At 41.9% G+C, this 22,295-nt stretch overlaps 1 protein-coding gene across 2 annotated transcripts in view; it reads left to right on the top strand.

Moving 5' to 3' along the window:
* dennd2b (DENN domain containing 2B) overlaps positions 1 to 22,295 on the top strand; it is a 56,306-nt gene that overhangs the window by 16,508 nt on the left and 17,503 nt on the right. For both annotated transcript variants that reach the window (XM_028593725.1, XM_028593799.1), the window contains exons 2-11: positions 1,689 to 1,787; positions 7,451 to 8,719; positions 10,259 to 10,404; positions 17,255 to 17,376; positions 18,439 to 18,654; positions 19,030 to 19,126; positions 19,299 to 19,343; positions 19,786 to 19,970; positions 21,104 to 21,213; positions 21,501 to 21,570. In XM_028593725.1, the coding sequence (XP_028449526.1) occupies positions 1,714 to 1,787; positions 7,451 to 8,719; positions 10,259 to 10,404; positions 17,255 to 17,376; positions 18,439 to 18,654; positions 19,030 to 19,126; positions 19,299 to 19,343; positions 19,786 to 19,970; positions 21,104 to 21,213; positions 21,501 to 21,570 (2,334 nt within the window). In that variant the 5' untranslated portion in view covers positions 1,689 to 1,713. The remainder of the gene's footprint in view (positions 1 to 1,688; positions 1,788 to 7,450; positions 8,720 to 10,258; positions 10,405 to 17,254; positions 17,377 to 18,438; positions 18,655 to 19,029; positions 19,127 to 19,298; positions 19,344 to 19,785; positions 19,971 to 21,103; positions 21,214 to 21,500; positions 21,571 to 22,295) is intronic.

The raw sequence follows: 22,295 nt of genomic DNA, 5'->3' as shown, positions 1-22,295 counted from the left end.
CAAACACCCTCCCGTCCACCTCTGATCTCTAGGGATCTCCATTTGACCTCCTTATGCACCAGAACAATTGCTTTGAGCCTTCTTGAAAGGGTCATTGCTGCATTTCAAAAAGTGATTTGCAGGGGTAATGGCCAACAGTTTAACTAACTGCTGGTTTGAGATTAACTCCTGGAAATCTTTATTATAAGGAAGATGTCTTAACAGTATTTACTGCTGTTAAGACTTCCCATAGTGTTAAATAGAGCATGTTAAATGAAACTGATCTGACGGCTAAAAGATTTGCATGGCTAGATATTACAGCTGGACAATTTTTACAAAGCCACATTTAGTACATATTGTGGAAACACATAGTACATATAAAAAAATATCAGGTGATCTATTGTTATCTGATTTTTTGAACACTCAAATATCGGACTCAAAACTTAAGTATTATCAGGCTGTACTAAATATCCCTAGGAATAAGTGAGCAGATGTGTGTGTTTTATTTTTTTTAACTCAGCCTTTAATTAGACAGTCTCTGTTAGCTGCCGCTGCTTTGCGACTTTGAGACTATATAAAAGCAGTTAATTATCAGTAGCCACTTGAAGGCAGCAGGTCTGCAGCCTCTTAAATTAACATGCTGAAGTGCAGTGCCAGGCACACGAGGATCCATTGTGGTGAACTTGATTGAATCTTGCACAACAAACACTTCAGTAGCTGCAAAATAACTACCAAACCCTATGCACACATCAAACTGGTCAATTCTAACTCTGTATTATCCAGGTTTATGTCATTATTCACAGGGTAACACTAATGTGAATAATGTATTTCTTTCCAAATTCACTCTCGCTGTGATCCAAACGTGGACCAGGACCTTGTTTAAATATTTTCAGTTTAGCTGTTTCAGTGGCAGCAATGTATTTATCTGTTGTTTGATGTGAAGAGGAGGAAAAGCTGTGCCTGAAGCACCGGAGTTTCTTTGGCACAACATTGTCCACATGCTGTGCTTTTTTATGCCAGTTGGTTGAAATTCAACTGCAATGTTGACACTGTAGATTCAACATGGCATCTGTGGTGAATTGGGGTGGTTTGTAGGATTTTTTATGAGCTTGCCTAATGAAAAGTTGTCTAGCGCAATAACTATGTTTCTACTCTACTCTCATGTTAATCTGTGATTGAGAAAAGTCAATTTAAGGAGAGTGTTAGAAGTTGTGTCAAGTCAAGCTAATATCGACTATAGGGTTAAAGTGATCCTTTATCGAGTCCATGATTTCCTATTAAAAATCCTATTGTGATTGTTAGAACCTGTTTTCATTATTTGATGCCAAAGTTAAGCAGAGCCTGACCAACATTAAACCCAGGTGGTGAGCATAGCTGCAAAGCCAAGTAACATGAGATGACCTGTTCTGATGGCACACCCAATTTTGTTTTGGGTCCTGACTGTGGTCTTACAGGAATTGTTTTTTCGATCTGGCACTGGATTAAAAACCATGTTCATGACGAGATTGGATGATTTTGTGAATTTACTAAATCCAATTCCATTTAATATATTAGTAATAGTCTGAATTCCTGATAACCCTCATTAACAAAACCAAACAACCTTAGAAGAGTTTTAGTTTTGCAGCATGAGTTAATGAGTTTGTTTATTGAAATGCGTGGGATGCTGCAGCTTTTTTTAATGTTTCACATCCTTTGTGTTTGTCCATCAGGTGAGTGGGCGGTTTGCAGACAAACATGACTGCCAACAAGAGTTCGAAGGCAGTGCCTCGTGCAGGAGGGGGTAAAGCTGCCCGGGACGTCCCCGACAGGTCAGTGACATCTGGGACATCAGGGTTGGGCTGGTTAATGTTCACTTCCTGTTCACTTCATGTCACATTGTTTCAGAGCATCCATCTGACTAAAAGAGAAACAAGTGCTGTACTGAATATCAGTTCATTCATTTTTAACACGTCTTTCTCATCGGTGATCAGTCTGTAGTAGTTTTTTTTTTTTTTTTTTCCCACTCATGGGAAAGAACGACTCATGATTGTCTGTCATGATAAGACTTCCAAAGCTTTTGCAAGTACGATCCTGTATCCTGGACAAGGGCCCCATCCAACTCTAAACTGTGAGTACTAGTGAGCAGCTGAAGCTTGTGTTAGCATGTTGAGAGCTGCCAGTGTCCTACTGGGAGAGAAAAACAAACTTTGGGAATGATATGTAATATCTAGACTATTGGTTCTTACAATTTATCATCCTGTCCATTTTTTTTAACCAGAAAGTTTTCTTAGGAACAGGCACACTGGTCTGATATCACATACGGTAGTTACACATGATCATTGTACTTCACAGCTGTGAAATGTTGTTCGCACTGTCGCACCACTTTGTGAAAGTCTGATACCTGCCAAGTATTAATAATTAATTAATATATAGTAATGCTACTATTTGACTGGCAGTGTTTCTTATTTCTTCCTTTCTCATTTTCTGTGCTGATGAGGCAGTGGTGGTAAACACACACACACACACACACACACACACACACACACACACACACACACACAGGACAATATTTCATACACCGCGAATCATAAAGTAACCTGTGGCTGCTGGTTTCTGTAATTGCTTGCAGTATAAATTTGTCCTACTGGAATTGGCAAACCGCACAAATGTTGATCATAATGTTAATATTATGATTTAGATAAATGGCATTCATTTGCTGGTAAATGTGCATGTTCACCACTATTCCCAAGGTAAACTTGGTGAATCTAAATGTGAGGAAAACACTAATAACCGCATCACAGCCTTCTCACCCTGCCGATTGTATTCCTCTAACAAGATAATTGTGCATTTAACCACAGCCTCTTTTAATAAATTTAATTGTCATTGTAATAGAGCCTCACTAACAGCGTGCTGTCCTCATGGGCTCATGTTACCCCAGATTCTTAACAATTAACAATAACAAAGGCGCTTTGCAGCACCCATGTTTTAACAGATGGAGAGAAATGAGTTGTGTTGGATAGTGCTACACAATGCATTCCTCTAAACTATGAGATCAATCAAAGAGCTTTTTCTAGGACAAATTACACCTACAACGAACTGTGTAGCCTCAAGTGGCATACAGTTTCGGTTTAGTTTATTTTGAACATGTTAAAAAATAAAATTAACAGATATTAAAATAACAGATAAATAAGAAAATGTACATTTCAGCACAATCTTCCAAAATTATTGAATAAATGATTAAAATAAGGAATTCCCATGTTCAAAAAGGAGAAGGAAGAAGTTAAAAAAAACTTGTCCTGCCCCCTTTTTATATTTTTATACTTGAATTAAATACAAAACTATTTGATGCTTCACTTATATATGTATACATACACATACATGTACATTATATCTAACTACCTACACGCACACATGCATACACATAGACACATACATGCATACACACATACATATACAATTTTTTTTCTTTTCCATCTATCTACTTCTTTTCCTTCTATCTACATCAAACTGAATAATAACCCATCCAAACTAGACATAGTATATGGCACCTGGCACCTGGGACATGGTACATGGCAACATGCAGCAACATGGTGGAAAAAACAATACAAAGTAAAAAAAAAAAAAAAAAAAAAATGTAGGGTGTGCATTATTCTTGTTCTGTGAGCTTCTGTGAGGTAATCATTTAAATGAATGTCCTGGACCTCAAAGATCATAAGCAACTACAAACGCAATCCAAAAAGGTGTTTTGGCAACATAAAACACGCTGACAGAAGACTGGGCTGACAGAAATCCACATTCAGTGAATTTATTTTATTTACTGATATGTAAGCTAATAAAACCTTATATAGTATAGTTGTTTTAATAGTTTTATCTATGATAATGCATAAACGAGTGCTGATGGATGATAAAGTTATAATTAATGATATGACTATGATAAAATTATAATAGTAGAAGTGCTGTTTGTGTAAGCAGTCTGCTCCCTCCATCCTGGTCAGTAACAGGAAGTGGCCTGTGGTTAACATGCCCTGGAAGCCTGAATGAAAGCCAGAGGCCGGGTTGGGACTGGCATCCAGCTCTTTGTACAGTACTGTATGTGTGGGCAGCCCAGCTGAAGCTGTCTAAACTGGATTTATTTTTACAACCATTATCCAGACTACCAGAACCTTAAAGTCCCCAAAATTCTGCACATATTTTATTTTTATGTCTAAGAGGTCTTCATATGCAGTCTACTTTTTATTTTACAGCATAAAACGTGGGGTATACTTGCCGCAGCCGACCTGGCGAGCGCCAGTGTGATGTCATGGAAGCACCGTAACTGTTTATACTTGCGCGTGGTGGTCACGACACTAGTTGCAGTCTTCTCCTGAACAGAGGTGGCGCTAATGAGGAAAGGATACAGACTTTGCTATTTCTACGGACTAGAAGAAAAAGAAAAAGGTAAACAACGGCAGAACTGGCAGCAGCATTGATGTCAATGCTTCGATTTGATTCAATGACCTACTTTGTCGGATCAAGCCTTTCATTTGCCATAAAAGAACTCATCTTAACCCAGTAAGTTTACATGAGAGACTTGCAGTCACTCTGAGAGTCCTGGCATCCGGTTACCCCCGAACTTGTCCATGCTTCCTGTTTCCGCTTTGTTGCGCGCTGCTGAAAAGAAATAGAGTGGTAGGCGCCCTCTGGACGCGCACTCAAAATCCTGCAGCTTGGCTGCGGCGACTGTAAAATGGCCTTTAGGAGTAATCTTCGCGAAATGAGGTCATAATATTGTAAAATCCATATTATTTGGTGGCTGATTTGACTTTTTGTGGTTGATTAAATCCACTGCTATGCAACCAAATACTTTTTTTAATGATTAATTAAGTACAGTGATACTACGTACATAATAACTTAATAATAAATAAACAAACATGTATGCAATTTTTAATAATGTCGCCAAGTCAAGGATCATATAAAATCAGTCTACAGTCTCCAAGTTTGTAAAGATTCAGTTCAAACTAGTCACTTGTATGTAGTGCACTTAAGCTATATAAAATGAAACATAGATGCAGTCTGTTTGAAGCATTCACAAGCCAGTTTGAATTTTCTTCTACATTATCTTTTTATTGCTTCTTTACTGTCACATTGGTGAACTCATGTTTGAGCGTGGAGACAGCGGTAAATCCTCCCCATCTTGTAACCTCAGCGGCCATCAATCCAAAGAGCAAAAATTTAAATTGCTGCAATTAACACAATAAACTGTACTGTTACTGACATTAGAATTACATTACTGAGTGTTTAGTCTAGTTGCTACTAAAACATTCCCATTGATACTTAGCTTCAGAGACACCGCCTCCTCTCTGGCCATATTCCTTGGCAGAAGTTTAATTGGGAGCAGCGAACCAGTAGGATTTTAAAGTGCCAGACAAATAGCTCCCCGATGAAGCACTGCAACATGTCATGTGTTATGCTGATTAATATCAGTGAGTGTTAAAAAAGTATTTTCTTCTTGAAACCATACAGTCTGTTTGACTTATGGTGGGGTTTCAAATATGACATATGTCTGATGGCATTTCACCTGAGATTGGAGTTTATATTTACATTAATAATCAAAGCTTAGTTCATTCATAGCGTAGGAAAGATGACCTGTTGATGTATATTTTGTTTTAAAAATATTTTTGGGACATTTCAGGCCTTTATTTGACAGGACAGCTTAAGACATGAAAGGGGAGAGAGAGGGATGACATGCAGCAAAAAGCTGCAGGTCGGAATCATTATATGATGATCTACCTACCTCTATTAATTTAAATGAGAGGTTGTACCTCTCAGTTAAATGTCGGGATCACGTTACTTTAAGTCTCCCTGATTAGCATTTATACACAGTATATAAACATTGAATAAATTGTTTATAACACACTTTTACCTAATTGTAATTGTAAACAGGTATTTTTTATTATTAATGTATTTATCAACAGCTATAACTCCTGTATAAGTGGAGGCTGATGTAGTAACAGTAAAACACCGTTTTCTTCAAGGAGAAGTTTTTATTGTTGTCAAATACTGTACACTAATTACACGTTTATGTGCTTACAACTACATTATAGTGTGTTACAAAAATGTTTATATACTGCTTATAAATGCTAAATAGGAGGACTAAGGTGTTACCAAAATGTCTTTTATTTCTGAAGAGTTCTACTTGAGTTGTTTTAAAAAAAGGGGTTGTGTTTGTTGTGGCAGATTGTATTTGTCAAGCTTGCGACAAACATGTTTCTTTGTTTGTAATTTAAATTATATGTAAGAATGTTGTTTTGCCACTGCAACAGTATTTTGCAGTGGTGAAACAACCAAACTCACATGAAATGAATTGCTTCATAAGAGCTACAGTATCATATTCAGTTATTGTTTGTTAACCAAGCAGGACGAAATCATGTTCAGTGAAGTATCAGTTCAGTGTCCAAAGCATTGTGTGCTTAAAACTCTATTCATTTGACTTAACAATACTACAAGCCAGCAGTAAAAGGTTCCAGACATGAGTCGGCATCTCAAAATGTCATATTTCTTCAGGGGAGGTAAGATAAGATGCATCCATCATGCATGCAGCTTGCAGGTTCCTAGCAGTTGTAGAAAAGTCTCCCCACCCTGGAGCAGGGGGAATAAAACCAGGGAAGGGCAGGTAGCTGTGAAGCGAGATCTGTCCCAACCTGCATTGTTGGATCACAGTCCGTAACCCTCAGCTTCCTCCTCCCATAACGCTTGTTATTCTAACCATGGCTGTGACATCAGATCTCCCAACGCTTCACTTTCGCAAGACTTAGCCGGCTTCCAAGTCATGACAAGGTTTCTGAAAGACTATGAGTAGTATGGTGTCAGGAATCTACAGCGAAAGATTGTCTCTCTTTGGAAATCTTAAAGGAGGTGAGCACCGTGAGAAAGTGCATGTGTGTGTGTGTGTGTGTGTGTGTGTGTGTGATATAGTCAGCAGTGAGCGTGGGACAACTGTAACGACTAGTATTGCTTAGAAAAGCTTTTCAGGACCAGAGAGGAGCAGTGAGACTTTTACAGGTAATACCTCTGTAATAAATCTTGCTTGGAACATTGCTTTATGTGGGAGGTCCATAGTGATTCTTCTCTCAAGTTAGTGTGGTTATGTGGAAAAATCCACAGTGGCATTTTAATGTAATTTGTATTTCCTTTGGCCTTTTTAATCTCATGCTGCCAAAGACAGAGTACATTCCTGTGGTTATTCTTAATACGTGGCTCAAGTTTTCATTCTGTCTTTGATTTTGGAAATTAATTCAGAATTTTCAGCTGACTCTACAGTTTTTTCCCATCTGTTCTCCATTGAGTTTCTGGTAGTTTTCATGCTGCAGTGTTGAGTAGATTTGTTGGAAGCTATGAGGCAAATCATAGTTACCTCTTATGGTTTATTACTATCTGTTTTGTTTTGTTTTATCTCAGAGAAACATTTAAATATTTACAATGTTTGTTCACACCTTTCTCTGTGTTGTTCAAGGTGCCAGTCTACATCCCTGTGTCCGGTTCTCACTGCCAGTCAAGGGCAGAGCCAACAGCCTCTCCTCAGCGACGGTGAGAATTCTGGGAAACAGATTAGGTACGTCAGGACAGACGGCAGGTTCCTGGTACGTGCTGGCTGGAAAAGCAAGACCGCTACCCTCTGCAGTGGTGAGTCCCTCACAGGCGACACTGACTTCCAGGGCCGTCTCACCAAGTCGAAGAGCATCAGCTGCCTGGACAACAGGCTCTCCATCTATAAGCCTCCAGGTCAAAACAAGTCCTGTCAGGAAAGTCAGGAGCAGAAGGAGCCACAAGGGGAACTCTCTCCGGGAGATGGACTAAATGGTAGGCCACTCAGTTGGAGCACACTCTCACTAGGACCTTCCTCTAACCAAAGCCACAAGCGCACCCTCTCTCTCACCCGCTCAGTAGCAGGTGTTCCCCCCACCACAATCCGCAAAAAGATCTCAGAATGGGAGTGCAGAAGGGTGTCTCTGCCTAGGATGAGCTTGTGTCTTGATAAAAGAGGAGGAGAGCGTGTAGGGGGCAGCGAGGACTGCCCCAGCCTCCTCTCTTCTCCCTGTAGCGAGAAGACATTTGACTTCAAGGGGGTTCGCAGGATGAGCACAGCTTTCTCAGAATGCTCATACACAGAGGAAGAGGAAAGAGTTTCAGACAAAGACGGACTAGGCCGTTTCCAGAAAAGGACAGGCAAGACAGAGTCCTCAGGAACATTTGTACGTTCCCTGTCTGCTCGGAAGGAGACATCAGCGGTCCTCAACAGGATACAAAAGATAGAGCAAGCCCTGAAGGAGAATCCCAGCCCATCCCCTCCACGGTATCTGAGTAATTGCTATGCTCCCGACAAGACGAGACAAAAGTCTTTTGTGATAGGTGACGACTTGGACAGTACATGCACCAGTAAGCGCAGCAGCATTTGCTCAGTGGCCACAGAACCAGATGCTGTTTTGGTCCCGGATAAGCTCTCTAAACTCAGACAAAGGTTCAGTGTGAGCTCAGTCAGGTCTGAGAGCCCAGAACCACCGAGCCAACAGACCACTGTCGGCACACCGGTCAACCCCTTACCTAAACCCAAACGCACTTTTGAGTACGATGCCAAACGGGACCAGAAGGCTGCGTCGCCAGCCAATGGACTACCTCCAAACAGAACCTCTGAGTCTCCCCCGCCTCTGCCCTCGACCCCTGCACCCAGCATGCCACGAGCTGTAAAAACCGAGGGGAACACCCCAGTGAGAACACAGGACAGGTGAGAATATCAGTGTGCTTATGTCTAAAGACAGTTTCTCTGTAAAAGTCAATGTTTCGTTCATTCAGTCACGGCAGGCTGCCAACTCAGTTTTTGGTGCCACAGCAATCTCTGGCCTCATGTTACCTGGCATAAAAATTATTCAAATGAGTTCCACCCAGTGAGCTATAAAGATTTGGAATTAGGGAGAAAGTGAGCTCTGGTAACAAATCGGTACATAGTATCTGCAGAAAAATCTGAGCTAAGATATTGGAAACTGTAAAACTGAAAAAGTTGGATTGGTGCATCCTTATTGGGCACTATGAATTTGTTTAGATGCCCTCAGAAAGTTCTTTCTTTGGAGTTTGAAGAGTTTCTTACATATCTGATAGTCTTGTGAGGAATTTGGCTCACAGGCTAAGTGTTTGCTTTGTTGGGGTTGTAAGTTACTGATTAGTGTGTCTGGTTGTGGTGTTGGAGCAATCTACTCTGGTTCTCCTAACTTTTATTTAAGTAAAGGATTTGCATTTGAATCATTTTCCTAAAAGACCATTTTTAGAATAACAATAGTTTTGTTGTTATTAGAGCACAGAGTTCTTGTCACTCTAGCTTTCCTAATTTAATCAAACTGAATAATGTCATCATAGGTTTATCTTGAGGTAAATGTCTACAGGAGATCATTAAAGCAGCTCATACTAAAAATAACTAATTATTTATTTGACAGCTCATTTGGAATGTGAGATTCTTTCTGGAAATTCATTTTGGTCCATAAAAAGAGTTGACAATTTAAACAAAATCTTAGCAAAACTCTAGTATATTTTCATTCAAAAAGAAGTTCACTCATACTTTGCCTGTACCTGACTATACTACCAGTGCAATCCAACACTGGATTATTGTGCCCCTTTGTTGCTTAAATATTAGCTGAATCTCGTATCCTGTAGTCTGCTCATGTTTTTCTTCTTGACTTATAGCTCCCAGGATCAAGCGTCCTCAGTTTGAGGGTGGGGCCTCTCCAGATTGTCCCTATGTAAAATGGGGATGAAATCCTCAAATGTTCATCCCTTGGACTCTGTGTTTAACATTCCTGTGGCTCTAGCAATTTCAGACCAAGTTTAAAAAGCCACAAGCTGTCGATGGCGCGACATGACCATACTGTAGATCCCTGCACTAATGTAGCCAAGTGCTCCGCAGTGCCTTGACATGTAATGGGCGCCTTGTATTATGCAGAGATAGTAAGATATCGGCATGTTTACTTGCGACTTAACAGGAAGTCCCTTGTGATTGGAGCACATGTTGATCCTGGTGTTTTTGTGTTTTATAATTAGTGGCACTTCATTTTAAAAATGTTAAGGAATACGACAGAGCTTTCGACCTTCTCTGTTTCAAGTTGGCAAGTGGAGAAGAAGTAAAACCGGCCGTCTGGACTATTTTTAACACCATCTGGACTTCTTCTGTTTACTCTTTTCTGTCTCCATCTTCCTTCTTTTTGATTTTGTGTATGCAGCTATGTAACATCTTTCTCCATCTTCGTATGTTTTGACTTTCTTTATTTCTTCCCAGAGAGTCGTGTGAGTCGGAGGATGCTACGAGGCTGCTATCTTCATTTCCGTCCCCACCTACAGAAAATGGCACACTAACCACAGGCACACGGAGTCGACCCAATGCCAAAAGCACTTTAGAGGAGAATGCCTATGAGGACATAGTAGGTAAGCACATTTGGTTCAGAAACTGCTTTGAAAACATAAGAGAGAACCTTCATGTCACTTTAATCACTCGCTGGTCTGACCCGGATAACTCTTTACAGGATACAGTTTAGAGCTGAAATGTTGAATCAATTAGTTGATCAACATATAATGAATTGGCAACTTGTTTTGATAATCAATTAATAAAGATAATGATAGAATGATGATAAAATCTTTCCGGTTTCAACTTCTTGAATGTGAATATTTAGTGTTATATGATAACAAACTGAATATATTTGTGTTTTGGACTGTTAGTCGGACAAGGCACTTTAATATGTTAACCTGGGCTTTGGCATATTGTGGATGGACATTTTTCACTATTTTAGGATATTCTACGAACACATTTTTCAATCCCTGTGGAGGCTGGGGGCATTGAACCCGAGTGGACAATGTTCAAAGTTTCCATTGCTGAAGCTGCGGCGAGGAGCTGTGGTCTTAGGATCTTAGGTGCCTCAAGGGGCGGTAACCCACGAACACCGTGGTGGACACCAGTGGTCAGGGAAGCCGTCCGACTGAAGAAGGAGTCCTTCCGGGATATGTTATCTCGGAGGACTCCGGAGGCAGTTGCAGGGTACCGAGGGGCCCGAAGGGCTGCAGCCTCTGCCGTGAAAGAGGCAAAGCAGCGGGTGTGGGAGAAGTTTGGAGAAGACATGGAGAAGGACTTTCGGTCGGCACCAAAGTGTTTCTGGAAAACTGTTCGCCACCTCAGGAGGGGGAAGCGGGGAACCATCCAAGCTGTGTACAGTAAGGATGGGACACTGTTGACCTCCACTGAGGAGGTAATAGGGCGGTGGAGGGAGCACTTTGAGGAACTCCTGAATCCGACTAATACGCCCTCTATGTTAGAGGCAGAGCTGGAGGATAACGGGGATTGTCGTCGATTTCCCAGGCGGAAGTCACTGATGTAGTCAAACAACTACACAGTGGCAAAGCCCGGGATTGATGAGATCCGTCCAGAAATGCTCAAGGCTCTGGGTGTGGAGGGGTTGTCCTGGTTGACACGCCTCTTCAACATTGCGTGGAAGTCTGGGACGGTGCCAAAGGAGTGGCAGATTGGGGTGGTGGTTCCTCTTTTTAAAAAGGGGGACCAGAGGGTGTGTGCCAATTATAGGGGTATCACACTTCTCAGCCTCCCTGGTAAAGTCTACTCCAAGGTGCTGGAAAGGAGGGTTCGGCCGATAGTCGAACCTCGGGTTGAGGAGGAACAATGCGGATTCCGTCCTGGTCGTGGAACAACGGACCAGCTCTTCACTCTCGCAAGGATCCTGGAGGGAGCCTGGGAGTATGCCCAACCGGTCTACATGTGTTTTGTGGATTTGGAGAAGGCGTATGACCGGGTCCCCGGGAGATACTGTGGGAGGTGCTGCGGGAGTATGGGGTGAGGGGGGTCTCTACTCAGGGCCATCCAATCTCTGTATGACCAAAGTGAGAGCTGTGTCCGGGTTCTCGGTAGTAAGTCGGACTCGTTTCAGGTGAGGGTTGGCCTCCGCCAGGGCTGCGCTTTGTCACCAATCCTGTTTGTAATATTTATGGACAGGATATCGAGGCGTAGTCGGGGTGGGAGGGGTTGCAGTTTGGTGGGCTGGGGATCTCATCGCTGCTCTTTGCAGATGATGTGGTCCTGATGGCATCATCGGCCTGCGACCTTCAGCACTCACTGGATCGGTTCGCAACCGAGTGTGAAGCGGTTGGGATGAGGATCAGCACCTCTAAATCGGAGGCCATGGTTCTCAGCAGGAAACCGATGGAATGCCTTCTCCAGGTAGGGAATGAGTCCTTACCCCAAGTGAAGGAGTTCAAGTACCTTGGGGTTTTGTTCATGAGTGAGGGGACAATGGAGCGGGAGATTGGTCGGAGAATCGGGCGCAGCGGGTGCGGTATTGCATTCAATCTATCGCACCGTTGTGACGAAAAAGAGAGCTGAGCCAGAAGGCAAAGCTCTCGATCTACCGGTCAGTTTTCGTTCCTACCCTCACCTATGGTCATGAAGGCTGGGTCATGACCGAAAGAACGAGATCCAGGGTACAAGCGGCGAAATGGGTTTCCTCAGGAGGGTGGCTGGCGTCTCCCTTAGAGATAGGGTGAGAAGCTCAGTCATCCGTGAGGAGCTCGGAGTAGAGCCGCTGCTCCTTTTTGCGTCGAAAAGGAGCCAGTTGAGGTGGTTCGGGCATCTGGTAAGGATGCCCCTGGGCGCCTCCCTAGGGAGGTGTTCAGGCACGTCCAGCTGGGAGGAGGCCTCGGGAAGACCCAGGACTAGGTGGAGGGATTATATCTCCAACCTGGCCTGGGAACGCCGGGATCCCCAGTCGGAGCTGGTTAATGTTGCTCGGGAAAGGGAAGTTTGGGGTCCCCTGCTGGAGCTGCTCCCCCCGCGACCCGACACCGGATAAGCGGACGAAGATGGATGGATGGATGGATGGATGGATGGATGGATTTTTCAATCAATCAAGGAAATAATCATCAGATTAATCATTAATTAAAATAATACAGTTCAATGTAACTCATACTTATGAAATCATGTAATTGTAGACATTGGATATAAGCGAGACAGTGACAGTATGTTTGCTTTACAAAAGTCCAGATAAGGCATTAAAGGTGATACGCTGCAGCATTATGACTAAGTATTTTTGACACAGATTTTGTATCTATGACTATGTTCCTAATCTTTTTTTTTTCACGAAGAGGAAATTCATGGTTTGTGAATGCAACAGTGATCGAAGACAGTCAGATTTTGTATTGAAAGTGATAAGATTAGGGTGACACCAAAATCATGGTTGCAGCTGTCGCCGTGGTCCTGCTCGGCGCCCTGCTATGCCCTGCTACACCCTGCTACACCCTGCTACACCCTGCTACACCCTGCTACGCCCTGCTATGCCCTGCTACACCCTGCTACACCCTGCTACGCCCTGCTATGCTCTGCTACACCCTGCTATGCCCTACTATGCCCTGCAGTACCCTGCCACGCCCTGCTATGTCCTACTATACCCTGCAGTGCCCTGCTACGCCATGAACTACTACAACAACAACTACTATTTCTAGTCATAGTTCCATTATCTTTATTGTGACTATAATTGCCATTGTTCATCACACCCCCAACTGGCACTGTCAGACACCGCCTACCAAGAGCCTGGGTCTGTCCATGGTTTCTCCCTAAAAGGAAGTTTTTCTCACCACTCGAGGTTTCTGCCTAAAAGGAAGTTTTTCCTCGCCACTGTCACACTAAATGCTTGTTCTTGGGGGAATTACTGGAATTGTTGGGTCTTTGTAAATAATACAGTGTGGTCTAGACCTACTTTATCTGTAAAGTGTCTTGAGATAACTCGTTATGATTTGATACTATAAATAAAATTGAATTAATTGAATTTATAGCCCCATGCAGCATAGCCTAATGTCATAAGATTGTGAGGGTAGCTCCTCCTCCTGCATCTGCCTCATGTAGATGCTCAACCTGAGCGTAAGATAAATAGATAGCATGTGGTTGTATAGGTTTTATTTTTACTATAAAGATTGACTGGTTGTGTACATATTTCCCACTGCTATGCACACTCAACTAACACATATTCATAGAGGATGAGAACTGAACTCTCACAGTTAAACTCTTTTGTCCACAAAGACATTGTTAACAGCAATAGCCACAATTTTGCAATTGTAAGATCAAATTTACAATAAAGAAGATCTTTATTTTGTTACTAAATTTTGAATGTACCTTTTCACATTGCAACTTTGCAAGCAACACGTGTATTTCAGGATCGACTTAAATGTTTTTTGAGATAATGTGTGTGTGTGAAATGCTGGACATGTTGAAGAGCCAAATTCCTTTCCACTAGCAAATAACCTCAGGCCTTCTCTCCAGTCCAACTGCCAGTTCCCCCAGTGCAAACTTAATGTGGTGGAAATGTGTGTCAGTGTGAGTCTCATGATGGAGCTTGGATTTCAGATGCAGTAAAATGTGTTCACACTCTGAAATATTGTTGTTGATAAATGCTCAGTGACCAAATAAGATCTTAAGCAAGTATTACATTACATCATGGTATTTCTATAAGTAGATGCATTGTTCTCGAATCAGTTATCAGCGTCATGCTCATCAGCGTTTGTTTTTAAGCTGAGGATGTGCAGCCGCCTCAGAGAGAGAGAGAGAGAGAGAGAGAGAGAGAGAGAGCGAGAGAGCATCAGGGCATGACTGATTTTCATGTGAATCCCAACAAGGCCCCCATTGTTCACCCAGCACTGTGAGCGTGGAGTTTGCAGTTTGGAGACGCAGCTTTTGCCAATCTCTGTTTGTTCCTCACAAAGACATTGTCTCTGAGTAAGTTTGTAAGTATTTTAACAAAGCTTTCCAACTCGAGTACTAATGGAGGAGAGCAGTGGTTTCCACGACCACCACAAAGTATAGGTCAGTTGATCCATGTGAGAAGCAGCCACAGCAGAAGATGAGCCATGTTTTGGTCCCTTTACTTCCCTATTTTAACAAGCATGCTAGGTTTCATACAGAGAACCAGAAGTCCCTACATATTTAGCCCAAGACATCTTGGCTTCCTTAGCCGCCTAGGTAGGACATTCGCTCACACCATTTGGGTTTTTGGCACCCGTGCTTGCTGTCATTTGTTTACCTTAAAAGTGCAAGTCATTTGTAACCCATGCTACAGTGTTACTACAATTTAATGATTGATTGTGATATTAGAGGGCTGTTTTAAGTACTTTTGACTAGTGGAGTCTCTAAATGGAGTGCTAATGAGTGATCTGTTTAAAGGCAGATGAATCACACCCTGTGCTAACACGATGATTCAGCTGCTTGCATAATAGAGTCTCGGTCTTCAAACTCCCAGCTTTGTGTTATCTTCGCTGATGTAGTTTGTTAAAGTGTTGTCTGCTCTTATTTGTGTGAATAAATCTGGGTGACTGTCTGGTACATGTAGTGAGTGATTCAGATTCGGTTAAAGACACACTTAGACCATTAAATATACAGTTGGACCTATGATCTGCCATGTGCATTCTCCTACACACTTTCTCCAGTGTGGTCACAAGCAGACTCTCTTCATGATGGACACACTATATGGTTTGTGGTGCCGCCAAATGTTTTTACAAAACTGTAACCTGTTTTTTCATCCCGTGCACATTTCTGTTTACGACTGAATGGGTTTAGCGGGTGCCGCTATACTGTAGCTGGTCCCCTTCATGGGGTAAGCTGATACTGACGTTGTTGTTATAGTTTGTTCTGTGCCTCGCCCTGCCTGGAGAGCCCATTGTATACACAGAAATGTAAAATCACAGTGTGCAACCGAGGTGTGTCCACTCTCTTCATAATACTGTGTGTCTGAGGGTGTGTTACACAGAGATCTGGATGTTTGTAATCAGAGGAGTAGATTAGTACCCTCCAGTACATAAGCAGCTATACAGACATATCATTTTCCCAGCAGGCTCTCATTACAGTATTGCTTCAGTTTAATGGAGTTGCAGCACAACATGGGGTCACACTAAACCCTCTTATTCTGCTCCTCAGCTTTAATGATGCACAGAAAATCACTCAAGTATGCTAATTTACTGTGTGACACAACATAATGCTCTAAAGATCCCTGGCAATGTACATTGGCTGCGTTTGTGTGCACAGGTGTGTGTATCTACCTCAGACAGGTTCAATAATTAACCTAAAAATAGATAACTGAACAAAGCTCTGCCTGTAGGTTATTCTAAGATGTTTTTAAAACACACATTCATTGTTCATTGCTAAGTTCATCAAGTTTTCCACCAATGCACTCAGGAAGGAACACAGCTACCAAATAGATTTTTGTTCCTTCCCTTTCTACTGACAGATAACACTGCTTTTCTTTCTTTTAAAAGTTCCCCTCATGCATTTCGATGCCATCTGGCTCTGTTTGTATTCTTCACTGTGGTTTTTTCACTTTCTCACAACCTTTTTCAGACCTTGCCAAAAAGCTATTCTCAGAACACATGTCTGAATAGACATGGACTGTGGTGTTACACAAGTTTTCTCTTTATTTAAGTTGGCCCTCTGCCAGGTGACATCATTGAGAGCTGTACAGCACACTGTAATGTTCCTTTTCATTTCTTTTTCTGCTATCATTTATTCACTGAAGTACATAATAGAGCAGTAGCAAAGTATGGGCTTATTGTAACTTCTTGAGGTACAGTGATGCATTGTATTTTTTTCTTATGTTTAAGTCATTAAAATCAGTAAACAGCTGTGTTTTTTTTTTACTTTAAACTTCTTATTGTGTATGTCTTATTTGTAATTCCACAAGATGTTTAAGCACATGGCATGGTGTTAAATGCCATGTGTTATATTCTGGATATTTTACAAACATATACTTCAGTATTTTCCAAGAATGAAAAAAACATGTGTTGCAAAGATTATTCTAATCATACATTTGAACATTTGAAGTGAAAGTCTAAGAAGATGATCCTCCTGTCCACCTCTCACAGCAGACAGTTGGCATGCCTGGATAGTGACTCACCAGCAGTGGTGTGTCCAGAAGTTTCAGCTGGGCCCACTGGGGCCTGTGGGGCCTACTGGGCCCAGTGCCAACAGTAACTGTTTAAAAAAAAAAAAGGGAGTTCACTTGAGCGAGCTGGGAGTGACTTTTGACTTACCTTTCCTGACTCATCTCTTTTCAGACTAACCATAGGGAGGCCCCATTGTGCCCCTATTGTGCCCCTGACACATTTTACTGAACGCTGTTTACCCTTTTTGACCCCACAGCTTCATCTGTCTTCTGTTGAAAATATACTGTGTCTATGGACAGTTACTGCTGACATTATATGTGAGCCACACTGAATACTTACTTCATCCCCACAGAGAAAGAGAACCCATATGAGGATGTTGACCTAAAGCGGAAGAGTTTGGGTCGGAAGTCTTGTCTGTTGGAGGGCAACAGATTGTGGACCACCATGGACAGCAAGCTGAACGCTCCACCTCAGGTAAGTCATATGCCTGTTGGGATCAACAACACTGATGTGTTTTTCTGTAGTAAACATAACACATATGTTTTCCTGTGGTGGCGTGAATCTCCTTACTAGGTGTCAGTGCCTGGACAAGATCTTTTAAATAGTCTAACACCTCATTTGTGTCACTACAGGAATCGCTTTGATATGTTTAGACCTGGTGATTCTCCACAGAAAGGCCCATCTGCACATTTGGCTTCCTCACTTAAAGGCAAAAGCACCTTATCCTCTCTCTATATAAAAGGGTTTAATACTCCAGCAAATACTCATTGAGCAGCTACTTTATCAGGGATATAATGGAGGAGTGACTTCTGGATCTGTTCATAGTTCATTCAAAAAAACTCATGTCGTTTTAATAAAGACGTCAGTCAATGATTGGCTTTTTTCCATCATGCCAATTGTTTCCAACACAACAGCAGGGCACAGCAAAGTGAGGAGTTTGAGGTGTTAAGCACGTCGCCCATGCAGCTCTTTTTCTAACAGCTTACTGTGGCTACTCCTTCTTGTTCCATTACTCCCTGCAATATTTAAACTTGAACGTATCAATTTGAAGTGACCATGTCTTGTTTTATGGACACGTTTTTGATAAGTTGTCGCTGTCAACCTCTGAGACAAATGCATTGGGTTTCCTATGACTGCTTCACAATAAAAGCCACCCTGTGTTCCCCTGATTGAAAACTTGTAATGTTTGATTTGCATTAGCAGTTACTTAATACAGCTCTGATACAGTGTAAAGAGAGTGAGCAGTAAACAGTGAGGCTGAATCAGATAAAATTAGAAACACAGGATTACATGCATACATGATCGTTGTGCTTTAGGAGCCAATTTGAATCCAGCACAGGAATGGTGGACCTAGCCACGATCACTGAAAACTACTGGATTTTAAACCATTTCATTTCATGAAAACCTTAAGGATTATTATGTAACTATAACTAAGAAAATGTCTTGAATTAATGCACTGGGATAACTATTTATGAAACCTCACAAATGAATGAATGAAATGTAATAAAGCTTCTATATTATTTTTTCTCTGACTAGTTGCCTTCCAAACCCAGTAGCCAGTCCCTTCGCCTCCCTGGTCCGAGTGAAAGGAATAGCCACCGGATGTCACAGTTGTCCAAACGCTACAGCCACGATGAAATGCTGCTTCTCCCCCAGCGGGGTGGGTCACCATCACCTTGTGGCCTGTTGGATGATAGCCTCTGTAGCACCAGTGATACCCTAGCTTCACACAGGCACTGGAGGATCCCCAAGGTACACACTACTAGATCCTACACAAACACCTCCACTAAGTCCTTGCAGAGCTCCAACTGTGTTCTCTTTCCTTTCCTGCTTCACAGACCAGCTCAGATGTCTGTAAGGACCATGTCAGTTCTGGATCACTTGTAATTTCTCAGTTTGGACAAGACGTTTTTAAAACACAGTGCCTCCATGCACGTTATTACTGCTTGGATTTCTCTTGTGGTACTTTTTCTCAAGAACTTGCATTGAAGCTTTTCAGTAACCCTTAAAGCACAGGACAGTTATTACTTTTGGCCAGGAACACCCCTACTTCTTCTATACTTAGGATCAAAAGAATAACAATTTCAGATCACCGCACAGAGAATTTCCTCTTCCCTCTGTTTACAGCTGGTCCAGAGGATCAACTCCATTTACTGCACTAAACGTGGGAAGAAGAGGCTGAAGAAGCTGTCAATGTCCAATGTTGAGACTGCATCTCTGAGAGGTAAGGTTTCTCTTTATTCCTTTTCTCCACTGGCCAGATAAGTGAGTATATATTTGCGTCGAAGCCACCCACATAGAGTTTGCACTGCGTCCATCTTGTGACATAAACACGTTTGTGAAATTGCCCTCTGACCCGTAGAAAACCTTCTTGTCTGTCTCATGTCTGCCTCCAGATGACAACAGTGAGAGTGAGAGTGACTCTGATGACAGGTTCAAAGGTGAGTGACCACAGCATTCATTTGCAACGGTTAGGTGCTACACTTGTGTTAGCTCTCAACTTTTTCTTGGAGCTATGTTTCTCTCTAGTTGTGCAACAGCTTCCCAGTTGTGTATTTAACAAGTGACCCTGTGTGACTGGAACCGGACAGACCACAGAATCGTAACTGAAACATTTGGCATATGCACAGATTATCAATAGACCATACAACATTTATCACATCTATCTAGATTCAATGACTGGAATACTAATGACATTTAGTGATGTTTTCTCTCTGTTTGGACAGGATGTTTCAGTAAACGTGAATTACATCCATACGTACAACATTTGATTTTCTGACTGTCTGAAGGTTAATACCCTGTGAGCTCTGGATTTACACACTGAACTGTAAAGTGTGAATTTTACAGTTTTACAGAGAATTGTATGTCTGCTTCCCTCCTCAGCTCACACGCAGAGGTTGCTGAAACTGCAGTCCATCCTTCGGCGGGCCCCCAGCTACCGCACGCTGGAGCTGCAGCTCATTGAGTGGCAGGAGAGAGAACTCTTTGAGTATTTTGTGGTTGTTTCTCTAAAAAAGAAACCCAGCAAAAACTCCTTCTCACCAGAAGTCACCTACCAGTTCCCCAAGGTACAAGCCTGACAGCCATCACTAAATCCACCCCCTAAAATGCATCAAAGTACCTCAAGTATTTTAGCTCAGGAATTACCTATCACAAATACTACATAGATATGTCACTCTGTCAGTTGGATAGGCCACTTTATTATCATCATTTAATGCTGTTGACAGCAGGGACTGATTTTAAAAGCACTCGCTGTAGTGTATTAAGCGACTGCGGAGGGTGGAAAAATACATTTAACAGTTTATTAACTTAACCATCTATGGCATGGTCTGGGAAAAGGTTCAAAAAACTAAATATAATGAATTTGTAGTTAAATAGGGAAAAACATTCTGATAATAATAATAATAATAATACAAACAAATACATCATGCATGTACATAACATCAGATTTTACACACATCATTTAACATGTGTCAGCAGCACAGGCAACAGCATTCAAACCTTTCATGACAGTTAATATTGTCTGTGCATTTGGGGGACGATGATTTTTGCAAGCAAATGAAATCTGGTTAAGTCACATTTAGACAGTTGGAAAGATGTATTTGTAATGCCACGGATAAAGCGGGCCAGTGTCATCAAGAAAAATGTGTTAGAACAAGAGTTGATTATGTACTGTAGGCTTTCCAGAGTTATTCCACTCTCTGCTTTTAGTCATGGATTGATGTATTATGACCAAATATTTAAAATATTTAAATTAAAGTAAAAATCTATATTTTTGTGAGCTTTTCACACTTGATTGTGCAGGTTGTTGACAATTTAAAGCTTTAGGGGCAATTAAGATTTATTAACGAGAACCTGGGGAGTTTGTTTACAGCCGGTTTAAAAATAACCAGGATCTGTGTCAGAGACGTGTTTTTAGTTAATCAAAGTTATTTAAGATTTGGTTCAGCAGAAGTATCCCTTGGGAGAAGTACATCTCTGCCAGCCAGCGGAAACACTCACTCTGTTGTTGAGGTAATGAGGGGGCAAAGGTTTAACCTTGTATGGGAGAAATGGTAGTCTGGTCATTTATTAGCTGGCTGACATTCATGGGGATCTTAAAAAAGGAGAACACAGTTATCTGAAGGAGAACAAGCTAACTGAAACTTTCCTCTCCTCTCCTCTCCTCTCCTCTCCTCTCCTCTCCTCTCCTCTCTCACAGCTAGAGAGACCCACCAAGCAGATGAGGGAGGCTGAACAGAGACTCAAAGCCATTCCTCAGTTCTGTTTCCCAGATGCAAAAGACTGGAGTCCTGTGTCTGAGTACACCAGGTATGGCTGTGAATCTGCCTAATTCAGTGTCAAATTCATTATAACTAACTGGTCTATTACATAAAAGTGTGCTCCAGTGATTTGCACTTCCATAAAGTTGGGGGCTTGTGAGAGACCAATTAAGAAAAGAATATTGAAAATAAAAGCAGCAGAGCTTGAGATATTCTGACTTTTAGCCCTTGGAATTAACCCATAAAGCAACTCAGTAGCGTCTTTTGTGAAATTGTCTACATGTGTATGCGCCTTTGTGTCGATTCTCATGTGTATACATTTGATTTTTGCCACAGTGAGACCTTCTCCTTCATGTTGACTGGAGAGGACGGCAGCCGGAGGTTTGGGTACTGCAGACGCCTGCTGGTAAGCCACCATTTAACCCCTCATCCTCTGCTCCCTGTCCACACCCTGCTGAGCCCTTATGACCTCATAAGGAGCAAGATTTCAGATCGGCCCATCTGAGCTTTCATTTTCTCAAAGGCAGAGCAGGATACCCAGGGCTCGGTTTACACCTATCACCATTTCTAGCCACTGGGGGACCATAGGCAGGCTGGGGGAACGCATATTAATGTTAAAACAAACTCATAAAGTGAAATTTTCATGCAATGGGACCTTTAAGGCACTACTACTGGGCTGTAAACGCTAGAGCACTAATATATTGGTGAGACGCATACCCAGGTAACATTACTGCTTCTACCCCACCATGGCTTGCCATTGAGCAGGATATTCCCAAAAGCTCTCTACCTGCTCTTCTCTTCTCATCAACCAAACCTCTTACAACCATATCAGGTAATAACTTTATGGTAAAAAGCTCTTTAAGAATCTGGTATCAAATAAGGAAATCATTTCACTTGCCTAAAACCTCTATTGCCACGCCTGTTCTCTATAATCATGCCTTCCCCCCTTACTCACTGATTTTGAGATCTGGAAAAATAGACGCATCATCACTGTAGCAGACCTATATATCAATAACACTTTTGCCACCTTCGTCCAGCTGAAGGAAAAGTTCACTCTCCCACATACACACTTTTTTCACTACCTCCAGATTAGAAATTACATCTGGACAAATTTACCACATTTTGAATCAA

This window comes from Perca flavescens, chromosome 1 (genome assembly GCF_004354835.1).
Source record: "Perca flavescens isolate YP-PL-M2 chromosome 1, PFLA_1.0, whole genome shotgun sequence".
Classification (NCBI taxonomy): Eukaryota; Metazoa; Chordata; class Actinopteri; order Perciformes; family Percidae; genus Perca; species Perca flavescens.
This window is presented reverse-complemented; position numbering and strand designations above follow the sequence as displayed.